At 35.7% G+C, this 12,842-nt stretch overlaps 1 protein-coding gene across 1 annotated transcript in view; it reads left to right on the top strand.

The window, feature by feature from the left end:
• fras1 (Fraser extracellular matrix complex subunit 1) overlaps positions 1-12,842 on the top strand; it is a gene marked incomplete at its 5' end in the record, with an annotated part of 190,295 nt that overhangs the window by 155,284 nt on the left and 22,169 nt on the right. The window contains 10 exon segments of the mRNA NM_001130840.1: positions 2,980-3,093; positions 3,255-3,405; positions 5,513-5,672; positions 5,770-5,938; positions 6,438-6,684; positions 8,036-8,380; positions 10,084-10,244; positions 10,351-10,498; positions 11,395-11,600; positions 12,265-12,421. Of these exon segments, the coding sequence (NP_001124312.1) occupies positions 2,980-3,093; positions 3,255-3,405; positions 5,513-5,672; positions 5,770-5,938; positions 6,438-6,684; positions 8,036-8,380; positions 10,084-10,244; positions 10,351-10,498; positions 11,395-11,600; positions 12,265-12,421 (1,858 nt within the window).

Genomic DNA, 12,842 nt, shown 5'->3' on the forward strand with positions numbered 1-12,842 from the left:
CTATATCACCCCCGGATCGCCGACTTTGGTATAAAATCCGATTGCAGCAGCTGCCCGAAACCCAGTGCATAGTACAAACACCTAGACATCCCCTCTACTCTGCCAAACGAACCAGTGACCTTCTTGCTGTGCCGCCCAATTGTTGTCAGTGTTTCATTAATAAAAGGGCATATGTTCTCTTGAATATAGTAACAACTCAAAGAGATGATTTAAATAGACTAATGGGCTGTTGTGAAACACCTTGAGGATTTTTAATGATATCAGATGACCTCAGATTATCATATCATCTGAAGGACTGTGCCTTTTTAAAGCGTAGTTGCCCCGTCATTGTACTGCAGCATTAGAACCCATGCAGAGCACAGGATGAGTGCCTCCTGCTGACATCACTTACATATTTTTTATAAAAACCTCAGCCTTTTTTTGTTTAGCATTGGAGGACAACCACGTGAGAGCTGCAAGGTGATCTTCTTGTGGGAGTTGTTTGTGCTTTATCTCTCTCTCGCTCTCTAGTAATGAGACTGTAAATTCAGATTTAAAAAGAAGAGTAGATAAAATGGTGTTAGTAATAGATTTTAGATATTGAATAATATTTGTATTTTATACTATAGAATATGTTAAAATAGGAAATGACGTTTTAAATTGTTATTATGTTCTCAGTATTAAAATATTTACAATAATTTTGATGAAATAAACTAGAGCTGCACAATATATTGTTTATGCGTCAATATTACAAAGTGCACATCCACAGCAGTCACATCGGAAGATATGCAATGTTGAGTGTTAATTTATAGTTGACCAGGAGCTATATTATTGTATTTATTAATTGTATTGAACTACTGTATTTAAAATATTTTTTTCTTTTTGTCTTGTTTCTAATCCAAATATCTACATATTAATGCAAAAACAAGATGATTTTACTTACCCCATTGAAACACAATTTAGCTTGTATTAAGAAAAAACTCTTCATTTTGACAAATTCGCACAACTTTTTTAACTTCTGAAGGTGCAAATTGTGAAGGTGAAAGAAGTTTTAGATATTGGCACTAGAAACGAGACCAAACAAAGTGAGAAAATCAGTTTTTGCATTGTGATTATTCAATTTCTGCAACTTAACACTGTTGGACTGGCCAGAAAACCATCGATTACAGCTATTCAAACCATCTTGTGAAACTGTATTCATATCGCAATATTTATCACAGAAGAATAAAATATCGCAATATCAGATTTTTCCAATATAGCGCAACCTAAAATTAACCCATCATCGGTAGGCACAATAAACATAAGAGAGAAAACAAATAGCAGTGCATGCATACAGCGTTTTTTTTCTTCAGTAATATACTGAAAATCTGTTTAGCTTTTTTTTTTACTTTTTTGTTGTTTTTCAAGTTTATAAAAAGAAAATAAATAACCATATATTTCACCTATTGAGTCCATTTGTTTAACGTAGCCATTTGGGCAGCATGTCAGCTCTCAGTCTCTTTCGCTCCATCATAATAACTCTATCCATCAGCAGTGGTGTTTTCCTCTGGCTGCGTCAGCTGCCTGTCAGGCATTCAGGGAGGTAAATGGTCTCCCGGTGGGCATTGAAAAAGGACCACCTCATCTTGTCATAAGATGAAAAAATAACAGCCCTGTGACAGTGTTTAATGGTGTCTGGGAAACCATTATTCAGCACTTCAGATGGCCAAAGCTTATATTACAATTAAAATAGGTTTGATCTGATATCAAATGGATGTTAAAGTGAGTGCTGAAGGTAAATGCAAAAGAGTTACTTTTTATGGAAATACTAGGGCAGGCCAGGATGAATTTAATTTTTCTTTTCAAGAAAGTCAACACCTACAATACAGAATTATGTACAAGAGAACTTTCAGAATACTGTAATTGTTACAAAACCTGAATGTAATACAATATTAAGTAAATGAAAGGAAATGAGAGAAAAAAAAATAATAAAAGATTAACAAAAACATCAGTGGAAGGAACAATATAATGGTGGCCTTGCATTGTTACATTGGATGTAACCATACTGAAATATATTACATATCTATTTTAATTATCACAGTCCAACAATTATTTTCACTTACTCCATAAAATACCCCTTTATGCAATTTGTATTTGTTTTAAAGTGAAAGCAAGGGTTTTCATCTTCCCAATTTCCATTGCAATTACTTTCCATTCAAACCCAGGCTCATTCTGAAAACGTACCGCCTTATACGTTTCTGGAGAGTGCCAAATACATCTCAGGAGGTACATTTTATTGCAGTTTTGTTTTCACAAATCTACTAGAGGCTGCTGTGTATGCTTTTTCAGATCTTAATTTTCTTTCGAAAGTGCCATTCGCACCTGCTGTTCTTATGTAAATCCACCAGAGGTCGTTGTTGTCTGACTGACTGACTAATTAAATAACCTACCCTCCACTTTCCCTCAAACCAACCAATAGTGTTTTCAAAAACTAAGATTGACCAGCGCCCACCCACTTCCCTAAACCCCAAAAAAATCAATCCAGAAAAAGTAAAGCTCTCGTCAGATTTTTACCACATTTTCGGATTTTACCACCATCTCACTCTGTTTTTTTACTTGTTTAATTTATTTTTTGGTGTCTGTTATTGTCTTACCTGCCTTTTGGAATCGTCCTTCGTCAGACTTGAACCCCATTGTCGTGGTCAACTCCCCTCTGCATCTTAAGTCCACCTACATATATGTCAAGCTACTGGACAAACTGGTAACAGTGGGAATGCGTCCATAAGGAAGTAAGCAGTCAGCTGGTAAACACAAAAGGGAACGGCGTTATACCATCCCGTATCGTTCGTTTTAAAGATGAAATGCAACCATACATACTTCTGGCTGAATAATTTGCGATCTCCAGAAATGTATAAGGGGAATGCTTTCAAAACGAACCATGTTGTACCATTCTTTTAGACTTTGACAAAGCAGATTTTCAATGTGTGTGTGTGAATGTCTAAAAACGATTGTCTGTAACAGGTTGTCACCGCTGCTCCTCAAAAGTTTAAAATTGACATTTTACCTGTTGATGACGGGACCCCTCGTATTGTTACCAACCTGGGCCTGCAGTGGCTGGAGTACATGGAAAATAAGGTCACCTCAGTAACACTGCTTTGTATTTATTATTACAAAAGTGTTTTGCAATCACAAACAGCACACATCTGCCTCCTACAGCCTATTTCATTAGAATTCTACCATTTAATTCGCTTAAACCAAAGTATTGAATAATGTTTTGCTGTGAAATGTAATTTTAGGCCACTAATCTGATCTCCAAGAAGGAGCTTCTCACTATCGATCCAGACACAGATGATGGACAGCTGACTTATGAAATCACTACAGAAGCTAAGCACGGCTACCTGGAGAGTAAACTCAATCCTGGCAAACCTATCACCTCTTTCACACAAGGTATTACTGACACCATTACTGAATAGTCAAAAGCTCTGTGACTAAATTCTGGACAACAGCCAGAGAGAGACATCCTCTGTTTAATCTGCAATAAATTAGATGTGCAGTTCTTCCTGTCTTTGGTCCACTTATGTCTCTCCAAAACAAGTGTTGATGCCTTTCTCCATATTGATTGCTGAGCATTTTTGGGGAATTTAATGTTTGAGAATGAATTAGCACTCTTAATCTCCTTTTTTACCTAAAAATGTAATTTCAATCATATAAGACCTTTATAACATCCAGGGCTTGACATTAACTTTTTTGACCACCAGCCACTGTGGCTAGTGGTTTTACAACGTTACTAGCCACTTGCCATTTTCACTCGCCACAATTTTGTTGTTGGGAAAATATGTTTTATATGCATAAATGTGACTTAAAAATAGCTCATTTTTAAATTTTGTGTATGTCCACATACCTCCTTATTAATTTAGCTTTTTTATTTTTTTATTTCACATGACTTTTTAGATCTCAACAATGGGGATTTACTTTTTTTTTTTCTCTGGCCACATTAAACTAATGATTTCCTTGCCAAAAATTAAGAAACATGTGTCAAAACAAATGTAGCTGTGTACATACACTTTTTAAACTCATATATATTTATACTCTCACTTTTATACTTTTCTTCATACTTTAAAGAATAAAAAACTGTTGACTTAAAAAAAATATATTCTCATGGATCTAAAACTATAGACCAGGGGTGGCCTACCCTGTTCCTGGAGAGCCACCTTCCTGCAGATTTCAGTTGCAACCCTTATCAAACACACCTGAACCAATTAATTAGGACCTGAACACCACGTGATAATTACAGGCAGGTGTGTTTGATATGGGTTGCAACTGAAATCTGCAGGAAGGTGGCTCTCCAGGAACAGGGTTGGCCACCCCTGCTAAAGACAGTGGTCTGTCCTGGCTAAAGGTCCCAGATCACCTGTTGACTACACATAAATGGAGAGTTAATCTCCTATTAAAGCAATGTTATTGTAAAGGATAACTAAACCATATTAACGAAAATAACTATAAGCAAAGGAAAGCAGGTGAAAAACATTCTGAGTGGGACAGTGAAAGGATGATCGTGTGCGCACGATTAACTTTAGGCGAAAAATCTAGAGATCTCTTGAAAGCAGCAGGACTGTGGACACACAAGTGTCCCTTTTTCCGATCTATTTCAAAGGAAATAATCACACCAATTGCGTTTCCAGGCACGGTAGTTTTGCGCAAAGAAACAGGAGCATTTAAGCACTGGCGCGCTTTACATCAGCTGTGCCTCGCTCACAACGTCAGTGAGTGAGGATCGCCTGTCTCACCATGCACCTGGTCATCCTCTCATTCGGTATTCACCTGCTTTCTTTTGCTCACGCAAACAGTTATCAATCCTGCTGCTTCTCAATCCTAAGAGCACATTTGCATGCATATTGACACATTGTCTTAAACTAAAATTCTAATCTATAGGGACAAGGCAACTTTGGCAACTTAAAGTATTTTCAGTCAGCCAAAGTGGCTAGTGGGGGTCTGTCTAACTCGCCACAGCTGAAATCTACCTGCATTTGGCAAGTTGGCGGGTATTAATGTCAAGCCCTGATAACATCAATTAAAATGTTATGATGAAATCCTGTCCTTCCATTGACGGCCTATTCAAACATTCATAACCAATTTATCTGTATATGAATCAAGAAGTTTAATCTAAGCAGTTCAAAGCCTTCTGAAGAGACACGATCATTTGATATGATGAAGAGATTTAACTTAGCCATTTATTCACATTGGAACAGTGATTTTGATCTTATTTTGAATGTTTAGAAGTGTCTAATGTTTAAATGAGCCTCTACAGTGAACAGACTTTCAATGGAAGCACAGTCTTAGGATTGATTAAACTTCTTCATTGATTAAACTTCTTCAATCATCTTCATTTGTGCTTCTTTTGGGTTTGGATTGACAAGTAATCGAACAATGTAATTGTGTGCAAGCTGACAAGCTTCAGTCCTATTGTATTCACTTGTCATTATGTACTAAATACAGTATATCCCCATCACATTCTTCTGTTGTAGAATCTCACTTACTTTTCTCTGTCTGGTAGCTGACATAAACCTTGGCCTTATCCGATACGTTCTAAGCGAGGACAATGTTCAGGAGACCATGGACAACTTCAAGTTCCTTGTAAAGGACAGCAAACCTAACATAGTCAGTGACAATGTGTTCCACATCCAGTGGTCTCTGATCAGCTTTGAACACAAGAGGTGCGTCTGCCTTCAGTTTTTTGTACTAGGTGAAGCAACCAACCTGTTTACTTCATGAATTAATGACATTGTTCTCAATTATGTATTTTCCTGCTAGTTTTAACGTGAGTGAGAAGGATGGAATGGTGGCGGTCACAGTGAAGAGGACTGGTAATCTGAACCAGTATGCTATTGTGCTGTGTCGAACTGAGCAGGGCACTGCCACCTCCACCTCCAGCATGGGCTCTCGGGCCGGACAGCAGGATTATGTTGAATACGCCGGACAGGTATGTTTTAGTGCTATTATTTGAATACTCAAAAATATTTAAACCCTTTAAGACTTGCCATTAAACAAGTCAATCAGGGTGTATCTTAGTAGTTTTACATGCGGTGCTGTCAAATGCCATATATCAATAAAATCCTTACATTCCTAATTTGAAGCAATGCATCGGGAACTTTCTCATATAATGGGCAGCTAGGCTTTTCATGGATTTGAAAGTAATCAATTGGATTTAATAATGTATTCAATGTTAACATTCTATCTGCGGCATTTTGAGCCAGCTGAAGTTTATTCATTAGGCCTACAGGGCAACTATTTGGTAACTTACTACAATAATCTAGTCACAAATTCATAAAAGCATTTCTGTATTAAACATCGACAGCATATGTCGTAGTCTGGCAATATTTTTAAGAAAACAGTATTGCAGATTCTTGAGGCCTGGTTGTCATCAAATAGCACTCATCAACATCATTCTCATAAAATGCTCTGTTAATGTGGTTCTGCAGGTTCAGTTTGATGAGAGAGAAGACACCAAGGTGTGCACCATTGTGATCAACGATGACCAGGTGTTTGAGAACATCGAGAGCTTTAATGTGGAGCTGAGTATGCCGGTGTATGCCCTCCTGGGCTCAGTGACCCGAGCTAAAGTCAATATCAATGACACGGAGGATGAGCCCACTCTGCAGTTTGATAAGAAAACCTACCACGTCAATGAGAGCACTGGTTTCATCTTTGCTCCTGTTGAGAGAAAAGGTCAGTGAAAACAAAAACAAAAAAAGAGAGACATTTTTTTTTAATTCTTTGTGGTACTCATTTTGTTATTGACAATGATGCCCAAGATACTAGATAATCTTTAAGATTAAGGAAAACATTTCATACTATATATTACATATCCTAATTTGAAATGTATCAGTCAATGTTAAATATTTAGTTATGTTTTTTCCTAATTTAATTTGGTTCCACTAAATGCTCAGGTAACACTTTACAATAAGGTTCATTAGTTAATGCATTTACTAATATGAACTAATCATGAACAGCACTTATACAGCATTTATTAATCATAATTGAACATTTACTAATGCATTATTAACATTCAGTTAATGCACCATGAGTTAACATGAACTAACAATGAACTACTGTATTTTCATTAACTAACGTTAACTAACACGAACAAATACAGTAGTAGATGTATTGTTCACAGTTTGTTTATGTTAGTAAATGCATTAATTAACATTAACTAATGACCCTTGTTATAAAGTGTGACCAATGGTCAATTAACAATACAATTTAAAAACACTGCTACTTATTAGAAATTAAAGCAAATATTAGTTTATATCATTATGTTATTATGCAGTGTATTATGTAAGCTGACTATTTGATGGTATCAGCCATAAAAAAAACATTAGCTTTTTTTTTGGCAGAATTGTGTTTATTAAATTATTTAGACAATGTACTATAGTAATAATTATTTAAATATTTAGTTTTTTTATTTACATTGTTTATGTTATTTGCAAGTTACTGGGATTTACCTTTTTACCAAAATATTTTTATAACAAGTAGTTTAAATATTATCTATAACTTTTTTGTTATAAGCAATAACATTAAAATAATTATTAATTAATACTGTTTTTTTTTTTTTTGAATATTTAACCTTCAGCTTTCATGTAGCATCATTTAGCATGGCACAACTATAACATAATATAAATATAAATCAATAAAAAAAGGATTTATTTATGTTTATGTACACACACTACTATAAATATAGTACTATACTTATTGAAAGTAATTAATAGTACTAAACTGTACAACAAAGTTGACTCAAATAAAAATTTTAAGGCAACAAACTTTAGGACATTTTTGAGTTTACTCAACTTAAATCGAGTCAAGTGAAGTAATTGGGTTGAAAGTTAAGTCAACTCAAAAATGTCCTGAATATTGTTGCCTTCAATTTTAACTTTTAAACTTTGTTTTTGTTTTTTTTTACAGTGTGCAAAAAATCCCTTTTAAAAAAGTCATTTGTCATCTTGTCAAATAAGGTTAAGGCTAAGGTTCATCTTCGTGTTTTATTCAATTGTTTTTCTAAACTCTCTTTTGTTTGGTTTAGGTGACACCAGCAGCACAGTTTCTGCCCTGTGCTACACTGTGCCTAAATCAGCTCGGGGCAGCAGTCTTCACGCTCTCGAGTCCGGCTCAGACTACAAGACCCGTGGCATGAGTGGCGACAACAGACTCATCTTTGGTCCAGGAGTGAGCATGTCCACCTGTGACGTCAAGCTGATCGATGACAGCGAGTATGAACTCTCTGAGGAGTTTGAGCTGGTGCTGTCAGACGCCTCAGATAATGCAAGGATGGGCGATGTCTCTGTGGCCAAAGTCATCATCGACGGGCCCAACGACGCCTCGACTGTGTTTCTGGGAAACGCATCATTCACCTTCAGTGAAGATGCAGGTTGGTGGAGTTGTGTGTCATGTGCATCATATTTTTGCTTTAAAAATTGTCGTTGATTTAGTAAATCATGAGATTGAAAATATTTATCTGAAGTTAAGTTGAAAGATTAGTTCACTCAAAAATGAAAATTCTATTGTTAATTATTCTTGCTCATGTCATTCCTAACCCCTGTTCATCTTCAGAACTCAAATGAAGATAATTTATATGAAATCTAAGAGACCGTTTGTAAACAGCAACGGTCCCTGAGACATACCAGAAAAGGTCTAAATGAAGTTCAGAAAAGAAATAAAAACTATGTCAAAATATTCAGTGTGACTTTAGTGGTTCAACTGTAAATATATGAAGCTCCAAGAACACTTTTTAGCTGCAAAAAACTACACATTTACTAGAGACAGTACGACATATTGCCATTTAGTCAGCAGTGCAACACACAAGCATGTAGTAAAGTATTACCTGCAGTAAAAGTAAACTCTAATCTGATGTTTTAGACTTTAAAGTCAATGTGAAAACTAAATTTGCAATATTTATTTTGCTTGCTCACATTGTTATTATTTGGATAAACAATTAACAAAAAATTAATAAAACAAAATTTTATCTTGTATTCGCTTTGAAATAAGTTTATTTTGACTACTCCATTGGCAGAATATTCCGCTTGTTTTGACTTATTAATTCTGAAATCAAGGCAATATTTTTTGCTTGTTGTTACACGCCGTGTGGCTCAGAGAATGAAAAGAGCTAAACATAATAATGACAACACAATATATTTTTTAATTCCTCTGAGACGTTAACTGTTATTGATTGACACAGACAACGGACGTGGCAAAAAGTGGTTCCCTTTATTTAAAATAAAAAAAAGAAAGAAAATAATATTACCCAAAGTATATTTATAAATGTGTACAATAAATGCAAAATAAGCCAAGAAATCAATTGAAAAAAACCTGATAGAGGGAAGGAAAAGCAGCGGTGTCAAATCAAAGAAAATAACAAATTAACCACCCCCTACCTAAACTCTCCCTATCTCTAAATAACTAAAGAGAAATCTGAAATAGAAGAAAAAAAACATCTTCGACGTCTCACGCTCCTCACTGAACTCCACTCGCTGGAAAAAAACATACAAAGGGTAGCACCTGCTTTTGACCTAAACAGAGAATCAACTATGTGTGTGTAAAATACAAGTCATGTGGCGTACTTCACTTTCACTTCCCTTTTAAGAGATTTGAGCAATCTAGTTTGAACGTTCTTAATAGATCTACAACTCAAAAAGAAGACTAAAGCGAACCAGAGAACAGGACAGGCACACAGAAAGACAGAGCAGTGTCAAGAGACAAAGAACCCCGCCCCCTAGTCCGAGTCGTCACTGGAGCACTTAAATAACCCCATCCTCTCCTGATTGTTCTACTCGTAAAAACTCTGCGAGTCTATCAGAACACCTAGATTTTAGAAGAACAGCAGACAGCAAATAAAAACGTAAAGGAAAGGAGGGAACAAAGTCATCTAGAAAATAATTTTTAGATTTTTGGACTAGAAACAACACAAAGCATTTTTTTCTAGATTATTTTAATGAAGTAGTACCATTTATTTGGAAAAAAAAAACACTTTTGATCAGTTAAATGCACCCTTGATAACCTAAATTTTTTGTGTGTTAGTTTATACTCAGCATTTTTTAGTATGTAATACAACACCTATGCAATATCCTCCCACAGGCACCATTGAAATCCCTGTTCTGCGGCAGGGCAGTGACCTTTCATCAGTCACCTCAGTGTGGTGCGCCACACGTCCTGCAGAACAAGATTCAGCCACGCCTGGAGTCGACTACATCCCCAGCTCCAAAAAAGTAGAGTTCAAACCAGGCAAGACCGAGGAGGTAATAAAATCAAACTACTGTTCTGATATACTGTGAACTATATTGTATCTCATTTTAAGGTGTTTTTCCACCAAATCATGTGCCTCAATTGTTTACTCTTTTCTAGACATGCAGTTTGACCATAATGGATGACATCCAGAACCCAACAATAGAAGGGAAAGAATCCTTCATTGTGTTTCTTAGCTCTGCTAATGGAGCGGTCCTGACTGAACCCTATGAAGCCTCTGTCTACATCACTGACACCACTCAAGACAGTGCGTTCTCTTATCATTTTAGTCACTGAGATTTAACCCTTTGGGCCTCTTCAGTCAGAAATGACGGAAAATGTTGTGTGTTGAGAATATACATTTCTTTGCTTCATTGGATGACACTTGGTAACTTTGGCTGGATTCGAAATCTCAAAACACAAACATACACACACTCTCACACACACACAAAACAGTGACACAATTGGCTACTTCACAGTCACAAATAATAAACAGTAAATGACTAAAAAATCTGTAAAAAAGAGGAAAAACTTACAAAAATATTGTTTTGGTGTGCAGAACTATGCAGAAAAAAACATTATTTGATTATTAAAAAGTTATATACGTATGATTTGTATTTTATTAATTAGACCTAAATGCAAAACCTAACAAAAGTAAGAGTTTAAATTAAACAAGGGTAATCTAAAAGACTAAATATTTATATTTATAGCTATACTGGTGTACACATTATACATTTTAAACACCTCTAGATGGCACTGTTCTAACTATAAAAATGTATAAAAAAATAAATAAATACAAACATAAATAAATCTAACTCAGAGCAATAGCTTAAAATGTTTTAAAGTAAAATCACATGATCAAATCCCCTCAAAATTACCAAGATTACAGTAATTTTAAATAATAAGCAAAAACATTCATTCATTCATCATTCATTTTCTTTTTGGCTTTCGGCAGTCCCTTTATTAATCCAGGGTTGCCACAGCGAAATGGACTGCCAATTTATCCAGCATATGTTTTACATAGCGGATGCCCTTCCAGCAGCCACCCAGTACTGGGAAACACCTATACACACTCAAATTCACACTCTTAAGCAAAGGGGCCAGAGGGTTACACATATAGACACTTATATAAATACTTATTGAGTCTGTGCTTTCTTCTTACAGTCCCAAGCATGCAGTTTGACAAGCTGGCATATACAGTAAAGGAAAAAGATGGCGTCCTGCACATCCCTATTTTTAGGACAGGAGATCTGTCCTATAAGTCTTCTGTCCGCTGTTTCACCCGCACAATGTCTGCAATGGTTATGGATGACTTTGAGGAGAGGAGAAATGCAGATGATTCGAGAATCACCTTTCAGAAAGGGGAGAAGGTATGATTTTTTTTTCTTTAATAATCACGTTTGACATCAGACTATGGGTCAACAAAAGTGTTTTATGAAATGGCTGTGGTTTCATGTGAACATTGTGTTGATGTTTAAAGGTCCTGAGAAATTAAAATCAAGTTTTTTTATATTAGTATGCTAGTTTTAAGGATATCTACAGTATGAGCTAATGACCGAATAAAACCGTGACAAAATGGACATTTTGAACCTGATATAAACCAATAAAGTTTGCAGTTTGTCACTTTGGGGATCTTGCAGTTTTCTGATCCTAAATTGATTAATGATTTTTTGACATCACTTCATTCTCTTCAGATTCTTTTCAAATCTTCTGACCAATCTCTATCATCTGACCAGCTCTATATAATCTTCTGACCAGCTCTATATAATATCTAACATGTCCCGCCCCCTTCAAAGTCCTTTTCATTTGATGCAATCTCAACCACTCTCACTGGCAAAGCTGTGATAAAATTAAACGCTATTGGCTGTTTTATATAAAGGGGAAGAGCTACTGTATGACCTGACCTGTCCTCTTTTTCAGTTTAGATCAAAACAAATTTTGAATACAAAAAAAGCTCATTCCAAAGCACTTCAAGGGACCTTTATACACAATAGTAAGCAAAGACATTTTAAAAGCTTTGATTTTGATCGGCAGGTGAAGAATTGTACAGTACTGATCCAGGATGACTCCGTGTTTGAGCCTGAAGAGGAGTTCCAGGTCCACCTTGGAAGCCCACAGGGTGACCATTGGATTGGAGCCATGATTGGAGTCAACGACATTGTGACTGTGACCATCACAAATGATGAAGATGGTGAGTAGGTAGTGTGTTGTGTACTAATAAACAACACAATCCTAAACCACAAAATGAAAGTATGCTTATTAACATTTTCACTTGTGGAACATTCAACAACAACAGCTTCAAATTCTCACGTTTATCCAAATTTGTCTGCATATGCTGACTGTGTTTAAAGTTATAAACTTTCAGAAATAAAGGCACGTGAGCTGTCACTAGAGTTGTACCTTTTCAAAAGGTACAAATGTGTACCTTAAAGCTCCATAATAATACCTCAATAATACATATTAGTACCTAAAAAGTAAAAAAAAAAAAAATTTTTTAGGTACTAATACAGTATATACATTTGAGGTACCAATATGGACCCTTCAAGTACAAATGTGTACCTTTGGAAAAGGTACCACTTCAGTGACAGCTCGCGTACCTTTATTTCTAACTT

Source organism: Danio rerio, chromosome 5 (assembly GCF_052040795.2).
Source record: "Danio rerio strain M-AB ecotype USA chromosome 5, GRCz13ab, whole genome shotgun sequence".
Lineage (NCBI taxonomy): Eukaryota > Metazoa > Chordata > Actinopteri > Cypriniformes > Danionidae > Danio > Danio rerio.